General features: G+C 39.7%; 1 protein-coding gene across 2 annotated transcripts; it reads right to left on the bottom strand.

Moving 5' to 3' along the window:
- Window positions 1–1729: 1729 nt before the first annotated feature.
- On the bottom strand, window positions 1730–22310 carry col2a1a (collagen, type II, alpha 1a). Of its 2 annotated transcripts, XM_024293947.2 has the most exons (54): window positions 21952–22310; window positions 20744–20950; window positions 19887–19903; window positions 19751–19783; window positions 19271–19303; window positions 19040–19093; window positions 18690–18791; window positions 18045–18122; window positions 17686–17730; window positions 17502–17555; window positions 17202–17255; window positions 16842–16895; window positions 16670–16723; window positions 16523–16576; window positions 16375–16419; window positions 16243–16296; window positions 15901–15945; window positions 15751–15804; window positions 15281–15379; window positions 15132–15176; window positions 14921–15019; window positions 14784–14837; window positions 14575–14682; window positions 14430–14483; window positions 14242–14340; window positions 14102–14155; window positions 13811–13909; window positions 13668–13721; window positions 13523–13576; window positions 13392–13445; window positions 13226–13279; window positions 12943–12987; window positions 12693–12791; window positions 11454–11561; window positions 11321–11374; window positions 11177–11230; window positions 11025–11078; window positions 10865–10918; window positions 10676–10783; window positions 10462–10515; window positions 8185–8238; window positions 7935–8096; window positions 7736–7843; window positions 7385–7492; window positions 7216–7269; window positions 7021–7128; window positions 6882–6935; window positions 6698–6805; window positions 6566–6619; window positions 6017–6124; window positions 5654–5942; window positions 4637–4824; window positions 3668–3910; window positions 1730–3585 (listed from the first exon to the last, which is right to left on the bottom strand). In XM_024293947.2, exons 1-54 carry the CDS (start codon window positions 22043–22045, stop codon window positions 3439–3441), a joined length of 4473 nt encoding a protein of 1490 aa, XP_024149715.1. In that variant the 5' UTR covers window positions 22046–22310; the 3' UTR covers window positions 1730–3438. The 2 variants fall into 2 exon arrangements, with proteins under 2 accessions (XP_024149715.1, XP_024149716.1); XM_024293948.2 differs by lacking the exon at window positions 20744–20950 and having other exon boundaries at window positions 21952–22309.
- Between the last annotated feature and the right edge of the window lie 5579 nt (window positions 22311–27889).

Genomic DNA, 27889 nt, shown 5'->3' with positions numbered 1-27889 from the left:
TGACAGCCCAAATAAAGAAACATGTTTGGAGGAAACCATTTATTAGGTGGTTGGAAGATACCAGACTCAACTCTCTATCATCAGTTAGATTAAAAAAAGAGAAATCATTTTGGAATCTCTAGCCAAATGTTTCAATAATCTATATGTACTGAATGATATTTCCACTGAAAAACTCTGGTGCCTAAAGGGTTAAAAATAAATGTATAATTCATCAGTAAGAAAAACTGAAATATTCAGCCATAACTGACATTTATTTAAAATAAAAAAATAAATAAATAAAAAATGCCGGCCCGGATGGACCGGGTGGGTCTGGTACTGGATCAGGCCTGGCAGTTATTGGGGGCTGGACAGATCCAGGTGTGCCTTTCGGACTACCCATGTATCCAGTCATGCACCAAGAGACTCCCTGGAAGTGTGGGACTTGTGACGGTCACTGGCAGCATCACCATGACCTTTGAGGAGCCAATGAGGACAGAACTGTCCTGTGACCAAAAACGCCTCTAGATATTTTACATTTTATGCATCGTTTTTTTGCACAATTAGAGAGAAACATGCAGAAATGTTGTTGTAAATAGTATTGGACAAATTTTAACTTTTAACAAACAAAACCTGTCGTTCATGTACATTTGCACTGTTTTCTCACTAAAAACTCTAAAAATATGAAATTTATTTATATATATTTTTTACTATTTAAATTGGTCTAACACTATTATGAAATAAAATAAATTGTAAAATAATGATATATAGTAAAAATTCAATGTCTTCTGGAAAAAGAAGCAAAAGCACACATTTGTAGGACATTCTCTGACCCTTTCATAGTCAAAATTGGCAGAAAAGTCCAGGTGGACATTTTGAGGCTTAGGCCTTAAAGGTGATCGTCAAGCAGCCTTTTAGAGCCACTTTTGAATCCACAAAGCTGGTTGTTATTACTTTCACAACTTCCTTCTTGGCATGGATTCTTGTCTTCAGGTTTTTTTTCCTCTTGAATCCTTTGTTCCAATTAAAGCATGCAATAATGAGAAAAATATAATACAAGGAAGCTTTTTCATATTATAAACTTGAATTATCCAAAGTGGCTGGGGAATTTTGAAAGATACAAGAAATATTCGTAATGAAAACTAAATTGTTAGGTTGAACTACTTTTTTTATTCAAGTAATTCTGAAGAACATATTGTCAATTAAAAAAAATAAAAAAAGCACCTACAGTTTCAGGTCTTTTAATGTAACAAGGCAAATAAGAAATGTGAACAAAAAATGTGCTGAATCTGACCCAGTTTTAAAGATGCAAGAAATAAGGAAAAAATAATCTAAATGTGGAAAACAATAATTCTTGGAATAAAGTTGGAGGCTGACTCCACCCACAGCCGAAATGTGAAAATCCAGTCAGTTTGAGTTTCAAAAAGGTTGGTGACCCCTGCACTAAACAAACCTAATTGCTCCAGTTAGCTCACCTGTTGATCAATTCATCAAGAGTTGAGTGGAAACACCTGGTATGAGCTGGTTGGTTTACTTTTTCACTCATTTTCTATATTTATTCTGAACTTTTGAAGTTACTGCATGACTTGTTGCTTATAGCTTTAGTCAAGAATCATCCCAACAAAAGAGAAGTAGCTTTTCAATCTATAATGTTAAATTAAATTTACATGAGTTTCAGATCTGAGAATTGTTGTAGTATATTTTTTCTGCAGTTATAACAATTAAAAAAAACATTTATCAAATATAACTGAACTTTTTTTTTTTAAAGAAGGTTTTATTAGTAGTCGTTTAGCTATTTAAATCAAATTTGTGCTTTAAACTGCCTTAATTTAATAGTTTTTTGGGTTCTGCCGAAGCTTTTACTGATATTTTTAGTTTATTTGAAGAAACGGCTCCAATTTTCCAACATTTCTTGTGTTAAATTTTCCATCAAAGGTAATTTTCTTGGAAAAATATGGATATTTTTATTTAATCAAGCCTTTATTGGAGACCGCATTTATTCTGACTTTATTTCAGTCAACAATGGTCATTATTGATATTTATTCACTCAATTTTTATGGTAACTTTGACTTGCGTTTTCTCCCTCTCACACACACTTTTAATGATTTTTTTCTTTATGTTAGAGATGAGAAACGTGTTTCCACGCCATAATCTGGATCTTTAATCAAAAATCAGCTCCATTATGAATACGTTTTTCCTTTTATTTTTCCAATTTACAATAATCAGCGCTGCAACAAAAACAAGAAGAAGAAAAAAAAATAAAGAGATCGTAACAAAATAAAGTCAAAAATGTACACGCCCTCACACACACAAAAACATGCCACCCTGGTTGATTCTCAAGAGACTGTCCGTGGAGTCCGACTCTCGGCTGCGGGGAGGCCGTTCCCCCTTTGAAAACCCAGCTGCACCCCTCCTCTATAGGTGGAATGTGAATGTGTGGTGTGAGGCTAGTGGGATTTAAGGATGGGGATGATCAGGATGGTGTTGGGGGGGATGATAGCACCTTCTGAGATCCATCTGGAAGGTGATGGCTCGCTCAGCTGAACACGTTTCCTTGTTTTTCACCGTGAGGTAGCTTTTGAACAATCTGGATGACTGAGAGAAAAGGGGAAAAATAACATAAAACCAAAAGTTTTGCCAATTCTTTCTGTTGTTTTTTAATAAATTTGGGGCCTTCTTTTGATGGGCAGTAAAGGACATAAAAATCATACATCCTAAATGTAACCTCACTCTCCAAAACAAAAAAAAGTGTTGGTGTGCATATAGACACATGTACACACACATATGTGGAAATATATATAAATATATATAACCATCTGGTTGCTTATAAACACAGACTTTTACAACATTAGAACCAAGGGTTTATTATACACAGTAAAGCTTTTGTTGCTCTCAATAGACAGGCCTGAACTGTAAGGAGATTTATTTTCTTCCACCCTGATTCAAAAAGCCATATTAATGTTTCAGGAGGGACACGGGGAGGGAGTGTGGCGTAGGACCGGGACAGAGGCCGTGCAGCTGTTCTTTAGTGGAAAAGGGGGCTTGTGTTGCTTACAAAAGTGAACCCCTCCAGTCCTACCTCAACTCTGCCCACTCAGGTTAGACAATAAATAAGTGACATCAAGTCATGTTTCTGTTCTCCATAACTCGTTAGCTTGGTCCCTCTCACTCCTGGCTCAGACTCATTCCTGTCACCAGTAGGCCATGGGAAACATGACTGGATCTCAGGAGGCGGGTTGACAGAGAATGTGCTGTGGTGTGCGGTTATTGCCGGTGCCCTTAAGTGCCAACATCCAACGTGGAGAGCACTTCGTTGTGAGAGAAAAAAAAAGTGTCAATTTTCTTTTTTTTTTGGTTTTGTTTTTTAATTTCCAGTCTTCTTTTACTGTGGAAGAGTGTAACGTTTTCTTGATTGAGTTCATTTATTTCCTGTGAATTGGGGGGCCGTTGCGAATCTCCACTTTACAAGAAGCAGACTGGGCCTATGTCAACTCCAAACTCCTGATCCGCTCCTCCGATGTCCATGGGAGCAATGTCCACGATTGGCAGGCGGGACGTTTTCACTGTTTTGTACTCAAAGACGGTCTTGCTCCACCGGCCTGTATGTCTCTGTTGAGTGAAAGCAAACACTGTGTGACTACAGCCTTCTCACATAACATAAACTGCTCTTATTATTGATATTTGCCCCCACCTTGCAGCCATCCTCCATCACACTGTAGGTGAAGCGGCTGTTACCCTCCGCACGGATTTCCACATCATTGGATCCCTGCAGAACCAAAGCCTTCTTGAGGTTTCCGGTGGCCTGGTCCATATAGGCGATACTGTTTTTGCAGTGATAGGTGAGGTTCTGGGATGCTTCAGTGGACAGGAGCCTCATGAAATTCAGCTGGATGTTGGCAGAGTTGGGAATAGGGCCGTCCTGACCATAGCTGAACTGTAGAGCCCAAACAGCAAGAGAATGAGTTAAAACGTCCACAAAAAATGTTGTATCATTTTTTTGAGATACAGATAGTTTAAGTTTAATTTTAAGTTTAAAAAAAGGCCTCAGTCAAACAAAGCACCGCTCATTAAAAGTTCAAAGAACAATAAAAACATGGCTAAAATGCTAGAACAATTCCAGATAAAAAAAAGATGAAATAAGTTACATAAAAACAAAAAAATGCCAGATAAAATCAAAGCTAAAACAGTAAAACACACCACATCAGATAGCACCAATGATGTAATTTAAGATTTTGCTCACAATGTAAGTTTAAGATGCAAAAATGAGCGATCAGGAAAAAAGAAACCCTTATTTAGCCACTCTCACACATTTTTGACCAGCTGTAATTGCATAAAAAATGAATCGTCAACAAATTTTGCATTATTTCAATACAGCAAGTAGTCATTTAAAGAAATGAATAAACGTAGATAAGTCTTTGTCACTATAAACTGTTAAAAATTAGCCAAACTTTTTCCCGCCAAAAGGATCACGGAGGCAGCCATTTTGAAATGAGCAGGAAAAGCCCTTATACTGCCCCCAGTGGAATGATTATGAACTACAGGGAAGAAGACATGAACCAAATTCTATTCAATTGGTTTTTAGGGAAAGTTTGGATCATGCTAATGAGAAAGGGGTCTCAGAAATATGACACAAATGGTTATATAGGGGTTAAGTACTTACGTGGAAGCCTCCGCTGATTGTTTCTCCAAACCAGATGTGTTTGAGGCTCTTGCTCTTGTTGCTCCACCAGTTCTTCTTTGGTACTTTGCTGATTCTTGGGTAGACACAGGTCTCTCCAGTCTCCATGTTACAGAAGACTTTGATGGCGTCGGCTGTGCAGCCCAGATTAGGATCAATCCAGAAGTCACCTGGAGAAGAAAGAGACGTGGTAAAGAAACATGTCTTTTTGGTGTTCTCAACATGTTCTTGTAGCATTTTTCCAATGCTGGAGGACATTGATTTAAATAATTTAAGATTAAAATAGCATTTCTGAGTATTTATTTGATTAAATCATGAAGGAGCAGATAGCATCCAGTTGCAGAAAATCCGATCCATGTACTTCTTAGTTTTCCTGGCTCAAAACTGTACGGCTTGATAGCTCCAATATTGCTCACCGTTTTTGTTGCACCGCTAATGTTAGCTAGGGTTGTGAGGGGCTGTAAGCTAGTGGGAGAGCGTGTAAACAAAGGAATGCTGGGATATCGACTGTGGGTTACTTCCACTCCAAAAGTCAGAGGTGAGTTTCTAATGGACTCCTGCCGCCCTGCAGAAACTATGCCTTAAAAAAACATCACAAACTTTTTGATTTTGGCAAAAAAAACTGCATAATTTTAATTATGTGAAAATTGTTAACAATTTTACGACATATGGTTGGAGTGGGACTTTAACCAAACATCTTAACTTACAATTTGAGGCCTAGTTATCCAATGCCTGACATGTCTTTGAACGGATATCAACCGCTGTTGATTGTATTCCTCATTCATTCTTGGTCGATTGCTTGAAATAAACCATTTCAATTCAAAAGTAACTGAAGGTGACCATATGCATCTAAGACTTTTGAAGGATTTTCAGGTTTTTGTCATTTGTTGTGTGCAACTGATTGAACAAACTGGACAGTTTCTTCCTCTAATATTAAATCTTTGTTTAATCATAAATGTATATATTTCTTAATCAGACTTTGACATTTGGTGTATTTACCGCTCTTCCACTCAGGATGGCACAGCTTGAGGTCTCTGCACGTGCGAGCAGGGTTCTTCTGGGTGCCGTCTGGGCTGCGCATGTTCTCAATCTGGTTGTTGAGGGATTTGAGCGAGGAATCGACCTCGACATCGTGCTGCCTCAGGGAGCTGGAGGCCTCATCGGCCCTCATGTATCTGAGAGGATCTGGAGACTTCTCGGTCTGACCCAGGCCGGCAAAGGCAGACAGGTCGATGCCAGGGCCTGGAGGACCAGGAGGACCAGGGGGTCCGGGATTACCAGGAGGACCCTGTTTAAAAAATGACAATGAGACATAGCTGAAAGATGATAAAGCGGGTGGTTCTGAGGATATGTTTGACATACAGCAGGGCCAGATTCTCCAGAGCGTCCACGAGGTCCGGGTGGTCCAATGGGGCCAGCTTGTCCATTGTTTCCATCTTTGCCAGCAGGTCCAACTGGTCCAGGTGGCCCCTTTAACCAAAGAAAGTGTCAATCAACTCAAATCTTAACCGATTCTTTTAGTAAATTTTAACTTTCTTTTCCAAATTGGACAAATGCACCTTTTGCAATTTAAGATAATTTCATCACTATAAATGATTTAAAAGCAGAAATGTGGTTTTCTATCCTCTTTCTCATGAAACCTTCAACTACTGAGCATGAGGGATGCTTGGTGACCCTTTTCTCTGTTTTTTATGATAATGCAAATCTGGGATAGATCTTTAAGCTTTATTTTGATCTCAGCCTGACACTTTCCCTCACTCAGCGTAATTATAACGTCCTAGCAGCCAGTCTAATCACAAAGGTTTGTAATTAAAATGACCTCTTCTGTAGCCCTCTCTATCAGCTGAGAGAAGAGGAATAAAAAGTGCTCCTCACTTCCATGTCACATCTCACTAAAAGCATTTTCCCCACCTTAGCTCCACTTGGTCCTGCAGGTCCGGCTGGTCCAGAGTCTCCAGCAGGACCCTGTGAGGACGAGTGCAGATACAGGTTAGACAATGATCATAGATGGACGGGTGATACAAGCAAAGGTAGATCTCTCACAGGGGGTCCAGGAAGACCCTGCAGACCGGTGAACCCACGGTGACCCTTCTGCCCTCTTTCTCCAGGCTCACCAGCCTCGCCCTTATCTCCACGTGGTCCTTGTGGCCCCTGAGGGAGACGAATAACCTTATATAATGACAATCTACAAAACATATGCTCATGCTGTCAGGAAGGTGGTACTCACAGCAATTCCTCTAGCCCCAGCTGATCCAGGTGGGCCAGCAGGTCCTTGAGCACCCTGAAGATAGACGGAGATCATTGGTTCTTCTTTGTGCATTCATTGAAGCTTCAAACATGATGTTCCTGTGATCATTTTTACTCACATTCTCTCCTCTGTCACCCTGCTTGCCAAGAGGTCCAACAGGTCCAGGAGAACCAGGAGCCCCAGGAGCTCCAGGGGGGCCAGCCGGACCGGTGTTTCCTCGCTCTCCCTGTACACACAAGAAAATATGTATATATATTTTTTTGCTACAGATTCCAGGTGTAAATTCATTTGACTTTCATAAAGCTTTCGTCACCTTAATTCCAGTGGCTCCATCCCTACCCGGAGGTCCATCTGATCCAGGTGTTCCCTGAACAAAATAAACACAGTATTCATAACAAAGCCTAAATTCACGCGGTTTAATGAAAGTGTTACTTCCGTTTATATTTATGTGGATGCTTGGTTGACTGTTGGTGTGCTCTGACCTCTCTGCCGGGCTCTCCAGCAGGTCCAGTGAGTCCAGGTGGCCCAACAGGTCCAGGAGGTCCACGGTCACCAGTACCACCAGACGCTCCCTGTTTGCCAGGCTCTCCCTAAACACAAAAAGGAATATGGTGAAATTTTAGGCTGTTCTTTAACATATTGATAGTTTCATTTGCATTGTAATTGGATGACCTGGGACCAGAGTTACAAACTTAAACTTTTATTCTCTGACTGTTAGAAATTTTTAATAATGTGGGTAAAGAGAGATATTAGGAAGCATTTCATGTCACCAAACAGATTTATATCCCATTTTCAATATATAAACTAAAATAAAAGTTTTCAGAAGCACTCACGGATGGTCCAGGGAGACCTGGGAATCCCCTTTCTCCTCGCTGACCAGGCAAACCAACAATACCTCGGGATCCAGCCAGACCTTGAGGACCCGGGGGTCCATCAGTACCCTGCAGACAGAGCATAAAATGGTGAGGATTTGACTGTTCACTCGATTCATTTTCACGTTAAACTGCAAAAGGACTAAAATCAGAATCTCACAGCTTTTCCTTCCTCTCCGGGCTCTCCTTTCTCTCCTGGAGGTCCAGCGGGTCCACGCAGTCCAGCATCTCCCGGTCTCCCTGGAGGACCAGCGTCACCACGAGTACCCTTTGGCCCGTCTTTACCAGCAGAACCGGCAGGACCAACAGGGCCGGGATTGCCCTGTGATGAGAAAAAAACAAAGTAAAAGGTTTGGATAAGAAATATACTAAAAATTAAAATATCTTTTGTTCCCTGAAGGAAGACTCACATTAGGACCAGGAGGTCCAACTCTGCCAGCAGCTCCAGGGAAACCTGTAGCGCCCTGTCATGAGGAAAGAGTTGCAGGTAAACTGAAGGTTTACAAATATATTTTTTCTATGGTTTAAGTTTGAAGAATTGTGATTATGGGAAAGAAACAAATGATCTGGTTTATTTGAGCAAAGTGTGAATTATTGTTGAAAATTGGAGGGTTTAATGTCTTTGTGTTTAAAATCAGAGCAATAAGAACGGACAGATCCAGTTTAAGACCATCCGTCTTCTAATGTCATTTGTTGGAACTTTCACACCAAAAGTTGGGTTAAGTTTTCAAATCTCTAAATTTGACTCAGAATAAAGTGAGCACACTTTGATTTGAAATGTGGATCTTAAAAGCCTTTTTTTGACTGATAACGTTCAGACAAATCGTAGAAGACTTAAAGGACGACGCCGTCCTGCTGAGATGCTCCAGTCTCAGGATCCTGCCGTGATGCATGCTGGTTCAGTGTGGGACCATCAAGGCTTTCTGCTTCACTGAGCTTTTCTGAAGAGTCGAAGAACCTGCTGTGAAGAGGCTTTTTACTGGGTCTCAGTAGTGTCGACATTGAACATACTTAATAACGGCTGGATCTCATTGATGTGATTAAGTGAAATCTTTAGAAAGATTAATCAGATCACACTCAACATGAGATGGTTCGTCTAGTTTTTATCTCTTCGTTTCTACAGCAAATGAACATTTTTTTTTGTTTGGAGCCCATTTCTAAAATCTGTAATAAACACGGTGACCTTGTAAATGAGAAAATAATGTTTTTGAGTGGAATCTTTTTTGTCCAGCTCAAACTCATTAGAGGTTGTAATTAAATATTCCTTCTAAGGAACATCAGCATCTAAGCTCTCATACTTTTAATGAGGAAGTCTTTTTTTTATTACATTTCATTAAAAAAGTATTCAATATTACAAGAGTTTGAAAATGATTATATCTTTAGCAGGTTACATTTTCAGATTACATTTTACTGTATATTTCCATTCACTGAAGAGGAGAAAATGTCATATTTTTAAGCAAATATTGATTAATCATTTAAGAAATCAGGTTATACACATTTCACTGTTTAGGATTTGTATCTTCACGTCACAGTTTAAGGTTGAGATAAAAGTAAATATCGGTTAAATGTTCGATTTCTTACTTTTAAATGCAGATGAATGTTTTATTTTATGGGTTCTTTATCCAACATGCTGACACTTAGTGGTTCATTTACTGTTGCAGCCTGGCTTCTGTAATTAAAAGTAAATACACACATATGCTGCTTTTTGCAACACCTTGATCAGCTCTTTTGTTCCTCCATCCTGGCTCTCTGGCTTTGATTAAAATGCTAAGGCTTTAAAAAATAGTTGTGTGACACAGGATGTTTTATTTTGAAAGGAACTCGTATGTGTTAGTGTCTTATTCCTTTAAATACCCAATGAAAATAAAAGGGAAAAAGAAAAGTTTTTCTGTTGTTTATGGCTTTGGGGGATTAAGTAAATATTTATAGTAAATTATTTTCTTTACCATTTGATTGAGCAGTGAGTTAAATGGTGAAATAAATTTAAATTGTTTGCACGTAGAATGATATAACATTGCTAGAATTCAATTAATAAACATTTCTTACAGCTAATCACACTAAATTTGATAAATGAATGGATTCGTGGCCACAAAAAGCATTAAAAATATATATTTTTTTAAACAGTGTTGAGGGTTCCTGTAGTTGTTGTTGGGCTTTGCTCAGTAAAAAACAGACCTTTACAGTTATACATTTATAACTGTAGATAATTTGTGGAAATGATTATAAAAGTCACATAAAACCAAATCTTTACCTATTTTGTTCAAAGTGATTTCTAATTTTTTTTCAGACAAAAGGAATGGTTTCAGTTGGTTTTCTTAGCAAAAATACATAATTTTACTAATAGAAGGACAACCTTGTTCAGTTATGTCACTAGTCTTTCTGTAGCCTCAAAAACTTCATTTGAATGAAGATATAAAGATGATTCATTATGACGTTTTTACTGAAACCAAATCCATTCTGTGCTTTGGAAGTGATACTCAGCCTTAATTGTTTGACTAACTCACATGGTTTGGGAGTGTTAGACACTGTTTTCAAGGCTATTCAAAAATCAAATACATGTTTATGTTTCTGTTCAGGCTCAGATTTGTAGATTTTTAGCTTTACTTAAAGAGTTTTGGGGTCTCTTATAAAATAAGTTATATTGATCAAATCTTTCATCCTCTCAAATCTTATAATGCACTACTTACAGGAGCTCCCTGAGCACCACGTGCTCCTTTAGGTCCAGATACACCAGTAGGTCCCTTAAACACAGGAAAACAATGAACTTATCACCATGACACACTTTAGTTATCTAGAATGACTAAAAATGATCAGTTTCTGTTGTCTACAATGCATTTCTTTTTATATTTTTGAAAACAAAAATAAGATATAGAGGTTTCAGTTTCCAGGTCAAATACTCACTACAGGTCCAGGAGCTCCAGATGGTCCTTGTGGTCCTGGAGCACCAGATTCACCTTTCTGTCCAGGCTCTCCGAGCTCTCCTTTGACTCCAGGCTGACCATCTGCACCCTACATTTATCCAGCAGGGCAGCAGAATGAGCATCTTTTACCAAAATGCTTTGGGACATAAGACATAAGCACTACACTTACAGGAGGTCCGGCAAAACCTGCAGGCCCTGGAGGTCCCACCTCACCACGGTCCCCCTGTGAAAGGACAGAAAGTTTCACAGGAGATCAAACCAGAGCCGGATTGGATCAAACGCTTCTCCACTTTTCTGATGATCAACTCTCCACGTGAAAAGGTACTTACAGGAGCGCCTCGAACACCAGCGGCACCAATGGGGCCAGTAGGTCCAGTCTCACCCTAAAATGGTTAAAAGCTTCAGAACCCACAACATTTCCAAATAAATTCTGTAATAGAACTTGATTTTGCAAAAATGGAGGTTATGCGGTTTGTCTGACCTTGGCACCGTTAGGTCCAGATGGGCCAGGAGGACCAATAGGGCCAGTCAAACCCTGGTTAGAAAAAGAGAAAACAATAAAATATCACAAAAATGGAAAAGTGATAGGATGAGATAAGAGAAAAGAGGTAAATGGGGAACTTACTCTTGCACCATCCTTTCCAGGAGCACCCTCAGGTCCCTTCTGTCCGTTATCACCCTACAAGACAAAAATATATATATATGTCAGGATTTTTTGTTTTAACCACAAATCCAAGTAACTTTAATCCAGAACTTACTCTGTCTCCCTTGGCTCCTGGAATTCCACCGGCTCCTCTCTCTCCCGGCATTCCCTGCAGACCCGGTGGACCCTGTGGTCCGGCAGCACCAGCTGGTCCTATTGCTCCCTATGAAAACATAAAAAATACTGATTCAGTACAGGAGCATCCTGGTGTCATGGAGGGGTTCTTAAATAACTTGAAATATATATAAACATGTTTATTTGAACCACACTTAAGAAAGTTTAAATCAACAAAGAGGTTCTTGTAGGATGGTGGTAACAGTTGTGTTACGTTGGATTTAACCGGCAAAGCTTCTTAATCTTCAGCTAAATAGAACAAGAGTTCCAACTAACTATAAGTTGTGGTTTAATGAAAGCAAGTCATTTTTAACGAGGAGGTGAAAAACTTTTTTGATGCTTGAATAATTTTTTTAATTTTTATAATGCTGCTTTCTTAATAACTTACTGTTATTTATCAAAATCATAATCAGAGTCGTTTACTGTCATTGCAACTGTAAATTGTAACTAGATTTAAGGAGCTCAAAATAAACAACCATCACATAAACTCAGGTAATCAATTATGCAACAATGTATAAAATAAAATGTAAATTTGAAGCTATTGAAGTGATCTGGCTTTTAATGGTTTAAAAAAACAACATATTTCAAAGAATAAGCACAAATACTGTTAGTATCAATTAGTTAGATAAAGACTTGATGCAGTTTAGTACATTCTTAAAACTATATTTTTGTTTCATTGTATCAAATTTATATTAACTGACAGCAAAATGTTAATTTTTAACTCTGACTACAAATAAAATAAATAGTGAAAATAGTTGCTGTTGGTCTTAATTTAATATTTTATCCAGAATTTTTTTTTGCTGTTTTGTGAATTCACATCATTTTTACATTTGTGAAGTTTTTTTGTTTTTTTTAAAGAGGCACACGTGGTCAAACATTTCTGATTTCTTAATGTGATGTAGATATTAACAGTAGGATAGATAACACTTTATAATAAGATTCCTTAACAAGCTTTGCTAACACATTAACAAACATTAATGATGTGTTAATAAGACATTTATTAGCACAATAATAAGGTTTATTAACACACTTAGTGAGATTAATTAAAATCTAAAGAGACAATTGTCTACAAAGGCCAAATATATAAACTGCTAACAAGCTTAACAAATGTATTAACTATCTTTGTCAACATTAAATGTAGTGTTTTGCCAAAGTTTTACCAAAAGTAGTGTTAGTTCACCTTTGGTCCATCACTTCCAGGCGTTCCTGGAAGTCCTCGAGGGCCCTGGAGACCCTGAGGTCCAGCACCACCTCTCTCACCAGGGAAACCACGCTCGCCCTGTTCAGACACACAAAACCCAAACCCGGATCAGTAATAGAAACATTTAGAGACTGACTAACTCTGAGCTTTTGTTCATAAGACCTAAACTTTACACGTATTTGTGCATAAATGCTGTAAAAGTTCTCTGAGTGTGGGAGTCTGAACTCACTCGGGGTCCAACAGCACCAGGAGCTCCACCCTCTCCAGAAACACCCTGCAGAAAAACAAGCATAACTTATCAAATCACAGCCTGTTCTGATGCAACAATTACAACTTTTACAGTTGATCATGGATTTCATGATGAAACTAGAAAACTCAAAAAAAGAAGACGGTTTTCAAATGAAACAGAATGAGTGCAGCTAACAAAGAAGTCATTTGTGGTGGAAAATAAGAACAGGGCTGAACATTGTGATGCTCCTCTGACAGAAATAAAGAACAGAATGATAACTCACCTGGTCTCCAGGCTTTCCAGGCTCTCCTGGAGGTCCAGTTGGCCCAGGTAGACCCTGTCCCACAACAGGAAATACGTTAGTGAAATAATACAAGCTCAACATTTGAGCCTTAAGTCTCTTTACATTCATTTTTCATGTAGAAAGTTTAATCAGAATAGAAGCTCACTTGGAATCCAGAAGGTCCAGGCTGTCCTTGCTCTCCTCTTTCTCCAGCAGGTCCCTAAGTTCATAGATCCAAACATAAATGATCAGGAATGTCACCTCAGGAAGGACATGTATATGGGCTGAAGTACTCACAGCAGGGCCAGGGGGTCCAGCAGAGCCAGTCTCCCCATCTTTTCCAGGCAGACCCTGTTTAGAGCAGATGGCTTAAATTAGGAAGGTGATCTCAGAAGAAAGTAAACATGTCAGAATAGATCATTCAATCAAATAATGCACTTACTCTCAAACCAGGACGACCAACAAGCCCCTTCTCTCCTGGTTTTCCTGGTTCCCCCTGTTTGGAGAAACATTTTATTTGTTTTCCGCTTGCCCAAATCTAGATTTATGTTAGGTAAAAAAAAAATGTGGTGTTTCTATCCCTACATTAGCTCCCTTTGGTCCAGGGAACCCCATCACTCCAGGCTGTCCACGCGCTCCCAGAGGGCCAGGTGGGCCGGGGCGACCGTCCTCACCAGGGGCCCCCTATCACAGCCACAAAAGCACAAGTCAACAACCAGGAAAAAACTGATTTATAGCCTCCTTTTTATAAAGATTTATTAGCATTGATAGATTGGCTTCCTAAAGAGACCCAAATATTCAAAGGGAGTCTAATTTTATTGGAACATCTTCATTTAACCATAAGAAAAGTCAGTTTTTGTGGGTCATTTTACTCACAGAAGGTCCAACTTTGCCTTGAGGACCAGCATCTCCAGGACGGCCGGTAAGACCCTGTGAAACGAGTGCATGTCAGAGACTGGAGCAGTAACACTACATCTTAAAAGTTGACCACAACTGAACTGAGGTGCAAGACTCACTCTGGCTCCAGGGAGGCCGGGCTCTCCAGTGCGACCAGGATCTCCGGTAGCGCCTTTAGGGCCGGCAGCACCAGCGACACCACGGTCACCAGGAGCTCCCTGGAATGGATCAAATTATTCTTAAACCAGTCGGTTCTTGATGCTTGATCATTGTTTTTCTGTGCAAGAAACATTAAATCTGTACTCACCTTGGCGCCAGCCAGACCATCTTGACCAGGGAAACCGCGGTTACCAGGTGGGCCCTACAAAGATTCAGAATCAGAAAAGTAAGTGGTCAATCAATTTCCATGGTGCCATTACAGTCTTAACATTAGAAGCATGCCAGTTACTCACTCTCTCTCCAGGGGGTCCGAGTGGTCCTGCACCTCCAGGTTCTCCTCTTGCACCCCTCTTTCCTTCTTCTCCAGCCGGGCCAGGGGGACCTTGAGGACCAACAGGACCCTGTAGATATTCAGATGCTGGTATTGTCCTTTGCTCCAAGATTCATTGCAACAAGGATGAACAAGAATCTTTGAACTGTGATTTAAGTTTTGATGACTCACAAGCTCTCCCTTTGGTCCAGCTTCACCTTTGAATCCCGGAAGACCAGGGTCTCCCTAAAGATCGCAAGACAACACAGAGGATGATGATGTATGTGTGAAGGTTTCTCAGATGTATAAATGGTCTCCCGCAGACTCACAGACTGCCCTTTGGGCCCCAGAGGTCCAGTTGCTCCCTGCGGTCCCGGTGGGCCCCGAGGACCGGGAAACCCTGGAGCGCCAGCAATACCAGGAGCACCCTTAGCGTAGAAAGGAAAAGAAGCAAGGAAAAGTTTTAAAGTTTTAAAAATGTGGCTCTCATTTTGAAAAAACTAATGCATCTACAAACAACTGCAAAGGTAAAGGTCTTACGGCGGATCCTTTTGCCCCAGGGATACCATCAGTTCCTGGGTTACCCTGTACAGGTGTGGAAAAATACAAAAAAGTCAGATACTGAGGTGTGCATTTGCTTCATGGAGCGTTTAAATCTCATTCTGAACAGTTAGAATTAGTGAACACACCGATGCTCCTGCAGGTCCAGGAGATCCTGGCGTACCGGCCTCTCCACGGGGTCCCTGTGGTCCTTCAGCTCCTCGGAGACCAGTTGGGCCAGCTTCTCCCTGACAGGAAAACGGTTTGTAAAGTCGTCAAGAATAAAATACAAATTTTTATGCTTTCAGGTGTAAATTAACTGCAGACTGTCATGATGATTGAAATAGTTCATGTCCCATTGTAACCCTTGTACTATCCTAGGCATGTTTACATTAAAAGTGGGGTCATGTAAAGGTGGTGACATATGGACCCCATAAGAGAGCATGAGATTATACAGATCTATTCTAGAAAATTCTAGAGAGTTAAAAAGGAAACGACTTGGCAGAGAATGTTTAAAACTGTATCTATAAAACCAGATGGAAAAAAAGGGATGAAATCAACTTTTAAATGAAGTTTCGCGTGGCATGATATTCTCTATGGTCACATGATTTGTACAGACCTTGGCTCCTGGGGATCCTGGGAACCCGGGAGCTCCAGCAGGACCAACTGGGCCCTGTGAGAAGAAGAAAAATGGTCATTTTTGGTTTTTGAAAAACAGAAAAAAACCCAAAGATCCCAAATGAACTGGTAGTATTAAGGTGACACGTACAGGTGGACCAGCAGGACCAGGCAGGCCGTCGTTTCCACGAGCACCCTGAAGAGGGCAGAGATAGGAGGTGTCACAATGATAAACACACATTTCTGCTCTTTTTAAAAAAAATAGGCTTATCAGGCTTGGTGTAATGAATTGTTATGAGGAAGGGAGGTGTATATATTGTGAACCAGTGTGTTTTGTGTGAATGTGTGAGAGTATTTTACTGTCAAATTAGTTTTGTTAAGTTGTCTTAGATTATTTTTTTCCTTTTCCATTCTTGTTTGAATCTCTATACGTACTGGAGATGAGGACCAGCTCAAAAACTTAAATGTCAAATACATAAATAGAAGAACTCACAGCGGCTCCAGAAGCTCCAGGACGACCCCTCTCACCAGGCAGACCACGTGGACCCTATAACAGAAAACAGAAATTGCTTTTATTTTGTTTTTTAGTGCAATATAACCTATAACTAACTAGAAGATGACTCACCATGGGTCCAGGTGCTCCATTCTCTCCAGAAGAGCCAGCCTCACCCTAATGGGAAAAGGATACAAAGAACTTCAATAATCTGAGCATAAAACTCACCATCAATGTGTGGGATTAGGAATCAGAACGTGAACACCTCAGGTGACCTTACCTTCGCCCCTGCAGCACCAGTTTCTCCCTTAGCTCCATCCAGGCCAGGGTGTCCCTAAAATACAGCAAGAAAATTCCCATCAGGACCGCACGAGAACTTGAAACTCTGAGGCTAGTTTTGTCAAACAGGAAGGATTCCAGGACTCACTCTGTGTCCTTTGATTCCAGGAAGTCCAGGAGTTCCAGGGAATCCACGAGCTCCCTGAAACAAAAGGTTTATTCAACATTTATTATTTCCTCTGAGCTTCTAGATGAGAAGTAATCCTGAAGTGGAGAGCAGGAAGAAGCAGGTGAAAGGTAAACAAAGGGTGGTTCCACACCTGAGGCCCTGCAGGTCCACGCTCACCAGGTTTTCCAGGTTTTCCAGATTCTCCCTTGAAGAAAAAAGAAAATTAATAACAGATAAGCTGCATGACAATATGAAGGTGGTCAATGCCCCTTAATGCAGTGGCAGCTTCCTGTAAACTAGTTTATTGACGTCATTTAGACATGCAGTGCCCCCTAGTGGTAGAGTACAACAACAATGTGGACAAGGAAAAAGATGCATCTTATATACAAGCAATTTTGAAATAATATAACGACCTTTTTAAAGAAGAGGGGTCGAGGAATTTAAAATATTATCATCAATTGATGAAGAAAAGTACTTAAAAGTATGTTTTGTGTGAGTTGCTGAAACTTACATCACTTCCTGGTTTCCCAGAAGGTCCAGGTGGTCCACGAGGTCCCATAGGTCCCTATCATAAAGCAAAACCAGCAGTTATTTACCTGCAAATATAAAGAACTTGTGAGGAATTTTATGATAGAAAAACAAGTTTAGCCCAAAATGTGGTTCACTGTATCAAATGAGACTATTTTAAAGGGGAAAAAAATATTTCTATTTCTATGGAGCATCGCACTATTGCTAAAGATGATTAATTTATGATACATTGCACAGACAATCAACAGAAAAGCAATGCTTTGTTGTTGATGTTCACACTTACAGCTGGACCTGGCTCTCCAGGCTCTCCTGGCCCACCTTGGAAACCCTGTGGCCCCTGTTAGTGTAAATTACAAAAAGAATATCAGGAAATTATTCATTGATCACATCTCATTAGTAACTCATATGTCCCCACTGTGGTTTTGTATTTTTATAGGACAAATCATTGCTGCAATAAATGGACTTACAGGAGCTCCAGAAGGTCCAGGTGGACCACGAGGACCCATGGGACCCTGCAGAGACACACAAGATGCAGACAATGTCAACATCCCGATCTATAAATCCCGTACACAAAAGCTGTTTTTGATCATTCAGTGTTCAGTACTCAGGAAAAAAAAGAGAAAATGGTGCAATTTTCGATACATTTGATACAGTACTGATTTGGATACCTAAGTACAACAATGAATGAGATTAAAAATGATACAGAGTGAATCTTTAAACCACAAGATGGCAGTATTGCTCTCAGACTTCAGCTGAACAGCAGCGTATTCTCTCAGATTTGTTCTAATAAAATATTCTTTTGCTGATATGACTGCATTCCACTCACCATTGGTCCTTGCATCACTCCCATCTGAGCACCGCCGGCCTTCTCATCAGAACCTCCAGCCATCTGAGCAGCAAAGTTCTGAGAACACAACAAAAAATACTCAGATTTTACTCAGCCCATTGAATTTAGTCACCTATCTGAATTATTTGAGATAACAATGAGGATGTTTAAATAAGATGTTACTCCTGTTTTTATATAGATTGTGTGTACTTTACATTCTAAATGAAATTAACTAATAAATAAAAAATAAAGTAAACAATATTTTATCTCACTTTGCTGTAAGAGCTTCACATGATTATTTTAAAAAATAAAGGATTTTAACCCCGTGACCCCTAAAGGGATCTAGGAGGTTGAGAAAATGGATGGATGGATCTTTTGAAATAGTCATAAATAAATGTGTGTTCATTCGCTGTAATGATTTGCTTAGTATTAGTCGTTAGATTTAGTTGAATTCAGATTTCAGAAAATATTAATATCGGTTTTAATTCTCTTGCATATGAAGGATGACTCTGAAACAAATTTGTTTTGCGCTCCACTCTCGAACCATTCAGACATTCAGGTTTTTGCTACCATGCTGTCTGTGCGGTAACTCTCTCCTCTGGAGATCTTCATCTGAATGGAGAACACTTTTATTATCAGACATACCCCTCCAAGTCCTGGGGGTCCAGGTGGGCCAGGTGGGCCAGGGGGTCCGGGGTTTCCGGGGGTCCCAGGTTCACCATCTCGTCCTCGAGGTCCAATATTTCCCTGAGGAAGAAAATTATGTATTTATTTATTAGAATTTAATAATAAACAGTGCGTTTGCTAAAAGAAAAAACTGGAATTTCATCCAATATTTTTTGTGCTCACTCCATTTTAGATGACATATTGCAACAATCTGTCAAAGTTAGCATGATTTTATCTTTGAATCTTTGGTTAAGGGTGATGTAACTGGGGGAATATCTTATGTCTTTTGTGCTATTGTGGCAGCGAAAAGTATTTTTACGATTTCTTACCTTATCACCCTTAGCACCAGCCTCTCCACGTGGTCCTTGCTCACCTGGGGGGCCCTGTCAAAATACGCATAATCTGCATTTCATCTTTAATGTTAAAACCAATCATTCATGTTCTCAGCAGAATTCATAATATGAGTAAATGTTCAGTCACAAATGATTAGGGAGATTCAGAATGATGCACTTTTAATTCATTGAGTTTTCAACAGCAGAATAAGTGTGTTTAATGTTTACCATGGGGCCTGGTGGTCCCTTAGGTCCTACAACCTGAAAAAAATAAATAAAATATAAATGTAGTCAATTTCTGTTTTTGCATCCTTCGAAACTGATTGTCTCACGTTTTACAACACCTGCTTTTGCACATTCCAACTTTGTGGAACATGAATATCAAACCCCTCTGATGGAAATTCAGTTGACATGAGACTTTTTTTTAACAAACATCACCCCGTCTTAACCTCTAATTTAGTGGAGTTTTTCCACCTGATGTGCACTTGAAGCAAAGAGGATTTGATTGGGTTCATTATCCACCCGGAATGCAGCTTTTCTTCCCCCTCATTTGTCAGAAACGTCATATCTGGTTTCATATCACAGAGAAGCTGTTGTGTTTCACCAGAGAAAGTATTTCAATTTTATAAAATGAAGCAGAGTTAAATTGGAGGAGTCCAGAGTCTATAAAATTAACTGTATGAAGGAAATGTGGTGGTCTGTACTCACATTTGCAATGTCTCCCGGTTCTCCTTTTTGGCCCTGATTGATCAAACAAATATTTAAAATCAACCATATTATGAAAAATGTAATAAAAAAATATTGTTTTATAAATATCTGCTTGTTTCCTTTCCGTATTTCTCACCTTTGCACCAATCGTCTCTAAAGTTGCACATAGAATGAGGTGAGAGAAAGACAAAAAAGGTTAAAATTGAACTGAATCATTTCTAATAGACGATTTCTTCAAAAGCTCGCCAACGTCTCTTAGGAGGAGACCTGCGAGCAAACCTCCGGATTCTGCAGAGATCAAATACCGCTCACCAAACCCAAAGGCAAAGACCCCATCCAGATTATATTAATGATGCAAGAATGGAAGCAGAGGAGAGGGCTTAGATCTGATCTTACACGTTAACTTAAAAAGAAAAGCATTAAAAATGGAGGTCAATGAACGTGACTGCCATAGATCATAGTGGAGGAGAGCAACAGCTGCAAAATTTTGTAACTTTTTTTTAGTTTATGTTTTCTGTTCTTATGACTAAACAAAAAAGCATTTTAGCTGAAAATAGTTTAATTTCTAACATGTTATTTCTAATAAGTTGCTTCATCACTTCATGTCAAATTGTAAAAGTTGTTGACAAAGGATGCATCAACTAATAAAATTAGTCAAAAAGTAAACTGTTCTCGTCTGAAGTTTGGATTTAATTCAGTATTTTATGGATAAAAGGGCTTAAAACTGTTTGATCTTCAAATTCTCCTCCACACTTTGTGTTGCCTTTCCTCGCTTCCAGAAATAACATGCACAAAGCCACTACAGAAAAGGAAAGAACGAGCAGAAACTCAATTGTTGGTCAAAAATGTGAGTCTTCTCTAGTGTAGCAGCATCTATGTCAGGCACAATCAGACTCTTTTAGGTGTTCAGGTTTTGATCTAAAAGAGTTCCAGACAGCCAGAAAAGATTGAAAAGTAATTTATTTATGGGTGCGTGAATAAATAAATTACAACCAATGGGCGCACTGGCATCAGCCGGGCAGATGGGGCAGCACTCTCCAGATGGGATGACAGGGCTGGCGCACTCTTTGATCTCCTCGCAGATAATTTCATCGCACAGAACCGCCCCGCTGTCACACACACAGATGCGGCAGGGCTCTGGCTTCCACACATCCTTATTGTTATACTGCTGCTCATCCTGGATGCAGGCACCTGCATCCTCTTTGGCCACCAGCGAGAGGTTGTTGGGATGAGGGTAAAATATGGAGGAGAAGCAAGAAGCAAGCAAACATAAAGTGAGGAGTTTGTAAAGCGAAGGATGACGGAAAAAAAAGGAAAGATAAGGTCAAGGGGGAAGAATGAGGAAGTGGGAGGAGTCAAAAACAGGGTGGAGTCAGCAGGGGTGGAGTTTCAGATGAAGATAAAAATAGTTTTTAATAAAACTTAATTGAGCTGATAATAAGTGGGGAAACATGAAGCAAATTTATAATTAAGTTTTCCAACCAGGTAAATGAAATATATTTTTATTTTAAAAAAGATCCAGGTTTTGCATAAAGAGTTATTACAGCAGCAAAAGCTGCAATGTCAACACAGGCCACAGCTAACAGTTGTGTCTGAAACCCGAGCTGCGGTATTTCACAGAGCGGGCTGAGTGTGTTTAACCTGCAGGCCGGCTCACATGAATGGACCTTCTCTTACAGGCATACTGTGCCCAATTGACAAGCTGTTGCTGTAAGTAAACAGAGGCTCCTTCAACATTTCTCCGTCTGGATTTCATAGCACCGGTTCACACACCGATTGAGGAAGAAGGAATGTGTGTTTGATGCACACACGTGAGGCCTGCTAACTGTCACTGTTTGTGGAATTTAGCACTAATTAGTTTGGATTTGTGCAAGAATGGTTTGAATTTTGAATGAAAAAGAGAATTCCTGCACAATCAATATCATCTTTCTTTAGCTATTTCCCTTTGAGCCTTCTAGTCTGAGGTCAAGCACTGTCTGACCCTCACATCATTAACAGCCTAAACCAGCCAAACCTTGTGAGTGAGGTTTTGTAGATTTTTCTTCTTCAAAACAACCAAAATCTAACAGCAAGAAAGGTCGAACAGGTGAAAACAAACGTGATGCTTCATCCTACACAGTTTCAACCTGACAGGTTCTTAAGAAATCAATGACTTTTCTTCCAAAACTGCAGCGAATAGAGGATGAAAAACAGAAACTTACCGTCGTCCTCCTCCTGACATCTAACCATGGATAGTAAAACAACTTGAGATGCTACAAGTAGCAGAACAGTCCTTGAGTCCACAAAGCTGAACATGTCTAAATATTAGACATGCAGGAGCTCGGGTGAGAAGTGCAGGGACACCAGGCCTTCAGTGGGTGGGTGGTGGGGGGGTTATGTTAGGTGTGCGCGCTCCCAGAGACTCAAGCCACCATGCAGTCGAACCCTCCAAAGTCTAAGTGGAATCCAACGCGGGGCCCCAGCTGGCACTCTGCAAGCACCGCCGTTTTATGTCCACTGCGCCTTGTATGGATCTTCGTATATTCCAAAATGCCAGTCCTTCCCCCAGACCCCCTGTGAGGCTGAAACCCGAATCTACCCCCCCTCTCCTCCCCTCCATCTCACAGCATCCACTCTCCGGATTTTCTTTTTCAACCAAATCCCTCCTTCTTTTGACCTGACAAAGGATGCACCTTTCTCCCTCCTCATTGTGTGAATTCCAGTGCGGGACAAATGGAAAAGAGGCGTAAAAAACACCATCAGAAAAGTATTTATTGGAGGTATTTTAATGCCTAAAACAAATGGATTCATCTAATCTATGACAAATTTCTGCAGTTATATTGTAGGAGATCGGCAGTAGGTCAAGAGGGTTTTTTTTTGGGTTCCAAGACTGTTGGATTATGGATTAATCTGCAAACTTGAGACAACCTTTAAATGTGGACCAATCTGGGTCACATTCCTGTTACAGTTAAACCCTTCTGGATGAAAAAGCAAGAGGTCATGAGGTCCAGTTAACCCCTTTAACACCTGGACGCTTAAACACAAAATCTTTGACGCACTGTAACTATTTAACTGTTAACACAATCTACTGGAATTACGTTGATTGTGTTAAAGGTTAAAAAGTTACAGTAAATTAAAGAACATGCTGCAGTTGAGGCCAGATGAGCCAGTTTAAAATAGGTCTTTGTCATCAGCAGAAGCACTCTACCAGGTGACTTAGACGTTTAAATCCATGTCTCCTAGCTAAATCAATAGCCATTTCCTTAAGGACGTCTTCACAGTGTCCACAATAAATGCACATCAAACCGACTCTCCACGTTCCGATGCATAGACTATCTTTTCAAAGCTGTCCCACTTTTACATCAGTTTGTCTCTGACTTTCTGAATCCGCTGCAGCCTTTACACATCATTTTTCTCTGGTGCTCAGACTGTATGCTGCCTTCCCGGCAGGCACAATAGGCCTCTGTGTGCACGGTCCGTGGAATGCTGTGAGATGGCAGGGCAGTGGGATAGCTGGGGGTTGGTGGGTGAGGAAGGGTGTGGAAGGTCTGAGGATGAAAAAAAAAAGAGGGGAGGCGGTGGAGTGGGGTTGCTGTGATGGAAGGAGGCTGGCGATGGAGGGGCTGATCTGACTACGGTGAGGGTGCACAGAGGCTCCAGGGGTCTACAGGGTGTCCAGGTTTCAGTGCAGTGACCATCCGAGTGGAGTGACTGCAGGACTCTGTGCAAACACTCTAAAGAACTCCTTATAAGCTGGTAGTCTAGATCACTGCACATACTACTAACCATTCTCCTTCTAACACTCTACTATATATTATACTAAGATAAGATAGTCCTTTATTCGTCCCACGGTGGGGAAAAATACAAAAAAGAAAAATGAAAAGAGGAAGCAATTGTGCAAAACACAAAATATAATGTTGACAAAGATATTTAATATACCTGTTAAGCTTGTAAGCAGTTTATTAATATGGCTTTTGTTGAAAATGGTCTATCTTTAGATGTTAATAAATCCAATTAAGTATGTTAATAAACCTTAAATGTCTCTATAAACACAGTAATAATGCTTGCTAATGTATTTATAAAGCTTGTTAAGGAATCTTATTATAAAGTGGTATCAGTATTTCTCAAAAAAATATATCAAAATGTGACAACACATGATAAATTAGAGTTGTTTTCTTTTATTTTCAACTGTGGTTTAAATAGCAAAATGGAAAATCAAAACAGGAAGATCCTAAAAACATGATTGAAAATTACTAAAACAAATTAGGAATTTGAGAAGAAAAAATTCCTAAAAAAATGAGACTTAGTCTGGTCCACCCATTCCTGAGATTTTACCCAGGGATACTCGGAAAATGCAACATATTGAAGATCATGTAAATACTTTTGCTCGAGTAACAGTCACCCGCTGTAGTGCTCTAGGGTTAAAAACAATAAGAACTTATTTTAAATGTCTCATTAAATTGTCCATTTGCTTTTCATGTAATGCTAAACATACTGAGTAATAAAATTCAAGGTTTACTTAAATAAAGTAGCGCTCTTAAGCTACGTTCCCACCGCCCTCCGCTCAACTGACCACTCCCAATGAAAAGTCTGTGTCATGGTGTCAAACTCCAGACATCAAGTTTTCCAGAAACTCTCCCTTATCTGCTGCTGATTACCAGGATCACGTGTGTTTAGCCAATCAGGAGCTTCAATGGTTGGTTTATTAGAAAACATGTAGGACACTGGTCCTTTAGTTTGACACCCTGATCTATGTAAACACATATAAATACGTTTCAGGATCCATGTTAAAAAAAACTCCTTTGTAATTCATGTTTCTACAACCGTTTCTATTCTGACTATACCTACAAAACATGCGGCCATTGAACGAACATTGCAAGTTAAACCAGGTCGAACTTTGACGAATCAGAAACTCGAATTTGAGAACGTATGTAAGACCAACCGTTTTAAAACACTTGCAGCTTATGGGAATTATTTGACATTTCACACCAAGCTTCTTCCAACTCTAGGTGGTGGGCTAGTAAACAGAAGAAAAAGAACAAGAGGAAGAAGCCCCTCCCTGCTTGTGCAGTGTGAACACCATGTGCTAGAACCTGCGTTTGGTGCACTCTTGAGTGTGTCACATAGTGTGTATGTAGAGTGAATTATGTGGCTCATTAATGTGATGCTTGTTTGAAATATTCACTCTGACATTCAGCGCTTTCTGATTAAAGACTTCCGTTGACCTCCTTCTTCTATGCCTTTTGGTTGCTCCCTTTAGAGGTCGCCACAACAAATCGTCTGCCTTCGTCTGTCTTAACTGCATCCATGAACCACTTCTTCAGTCTTTTTCTGGACCTCCAACTACTGTATTTTTTTACCAACATAATTACTGTAAATTCTTCCCATCCGGATTAACCTCCTGTTCTCCTAAAAGCTTGATTCAATTCCACCATTAAAGCTAAACACCTTTACTTCTATTCTACTCTGCTCTTGTCCTGTTCATCTTCTTCACCACCACAGTCATCCTGCACACCACCATCTTATACTGTCTGGCTACATGGTTCCAGGCATTGACTTAACTGTCCCAAATTACTTTAAGATTACAACTTGTGTTCAACTTGTGTCTGCTCCCTCCCTTATCACCTCTGTTTCCTACTTCCACATGTCCATTGAAGTTTGAATCAGAGCAAACTCAGAATAGAAGGTCTTATTAAACTAAAAAGTAAGAGGATAAGATCCATTTGTGCAGCCAAGGGTGGGTCAGTAGTTTTAAGAACAGATCTATTAAATCCATGAATACCATTTAAAATGAAGATTTTGGATCAGAAACATTCAAAGAGAAGATTTTTAATTATTGAGTTCACATTTTTAAGGATTAACAATCTACTGCAGAGGATTTTTCCATCCTTTATAATCTTGTTTTGTTCTTGCTTGACTTTATGCAAACACTCCTCAGGTTAAGTGTGAGGAGAATCTAGACAGAAACAGTGATTATTGTGAATGGTTGTAGATATACATGAACACATACTACATGCACTCTTATACTTCTCTTTTGATTTCAGTGACTTATATGTTTTTATGTAGGTTTGTCACTTTAAAATGCTGCTAAACCTGGAAAGGGTCAGACATGTTTTCACATGTTTTTAATCGCTACATGTACAAAATACTGATAATTTGATTTTTATGACTCACATGGACAAACTTTGACTTCCTGTTAAAAACAAGTGCACCAACTAGTAATTATTGGGTGGTTATTACTAGGATTCAAGGTTTTACTTGGTATAAGATAGTTAGCAAGAGAAGAGAAAGGTAAACCAAGAAGAGCACTCGGAGAGCTCTGCGACGTCGCCCTCCAGGGAGCACCATCCAGCATGGCTGGGTACTGGGGCGGGGTACTGATAATAATTTTCAGAATCAATTCGATTCACCAGAGCCTGGATCGATTCAATTCCAATTTCTTTTTTCTTCGATTCTTTTGATCCACTCAGTTCAATTCAATTCAATTTTGAGTTTACAGATTTAGACAGATTTACATTTGCATACTGTAAAATATATCAGTGAAATAATGAGATTGTTAATAGTATACAGTATTACATATATTCTCTAAAGGAGAAGTTCTAACAAAAATGTTCAAATCATTAACATTGTAAACATTGTTCTGCTTCTCCTGGAGGACGTTTCATTTTGGCCACTAGGTGGAGCTCTCGCCATAGCAGTACACTTCTTCAAGAAGAATTAACAAAAAAATGAGCAAAAAACTGCTTTAGACCACAAATGGTTGCTTAAAAAATATTTCCTTAAAGAGTTTGGAAAATTCATACCTGTGAGTTTATAAAGATATTCATTTAGTCAACAATGTATGTTGAGGTCGACCTAGCGTTAGCATTATCCGTCTTATGGGAAATTCCATTAAACGTTAGCATCAAGCTAGCAGACTTTAGCTTTATGTGTTCTGTGCATGTATGGGTTTTCTCTAGGCACTCCAGCTTCCTCTCAAAGTCCATAAACACGCCTCATTGGTTAATCTTTCTAAATTGCCTCTAGATAGGGGTGTGATTGTGTAGTCCTGGGACAGGTTGGTAACCTGTTCAGGGTGTACCTTGGCTTCAGCCTACAGTAGCTGGGACATCCCCGAAAGGGATAGAGCGGAACAAGAAGATGGATGGTTAATTGTAATTTTATAAATGTGTTTTTATTAATATAAAAAGATTCTCTGGAAAGGGGTGTGGTCTGTTCAGCAGTTTCACTTGACTCACCAATTGTGTCAAAATGGTGAATCTGAAAAACAGGCTCATAAGATTTGCATTGTCACTATGCAGACATTAGCTAATGAAATACCCAGATTTTTTTTTTCTGGATGAGAATGAAAGAAATGCACAAAAACCCAATAAACCTTTTGGCCATTCTAGATTATGCCAGTGCTTGAAACTCAAGGTTATAGACTGGATTCAGCTTCTATAACGTCCTTCTAAAATCATAGAATGGGTTATTCTTGACTAAAAAATGTTTTTACCCAATGCAAACTTACTCATTTGCTACCAATTTTCATCACCTGATCCATTCACAGTTCTTTGACTCATTGGTGCCTCCATTTCTGATCCGATCTTTTTATATGTTTTATATGCGTCTCTGTCCAAAAATGTGCTCAATCCCATTTCAACACTCACCATCACTGTTCTTTTTCAATAGGCTCTAAAATTGGCCTCTCGGCCCGAGCTTTAGCCAGGCCTCCAAATTACCGACTAAATCAAAGCACCAGACCCTGCATGTTTCTTTTCCTGTGTGAGGTGGAGGGGGAAGAGGTTAAGTTTGTGCAGCCTTGGTGGGTGCAGCAAGGGGGGCTTTTTTCACATAAGATGGAGGATGAAGAGACAAAGGTGGCATTCATTGGCCCAGGAATGGAAAACATTTTCCTCTGAAAACAGAGACGCTACAACCGGCAGAAGTGGCGCGGAGAGGCCATGGGTTGGTGCGCGTTGGAGAGGCCGAAAAATGAAGAGGATATGAGCCGAGACTTTAATTATTTGGGAATAAAGATAATATCACCTGTTGCCGCTGAGAGCCCTAAGTTGATGTAAAATGAAAAGTCTAGATATAAATTGAAGCAAACAAAGATTTAGACTAAAATAAATGAGAAATAATTGCTTGAAACCATCAAATAAGACAAAACTTCTCTTC

This window comes from Oryzias melastigma, linkage group LG7, assembly GCF_002922805.2.
Source record: "Oryzias melastigma strain HK-1 linkage group LG7, ASM292280v2, whole genome shotgun sequence".
NCBI lineage: Eukaryota > Metazoa > Chordata > Actinopteri > Beloniformes > Adrianichthyidae > Oryzias > Oryzias melastigma.
Note: the sequence above shows the minus strand (reverse complement) of the source record. Positions and strands in the feature narration are given on the sequence as shown.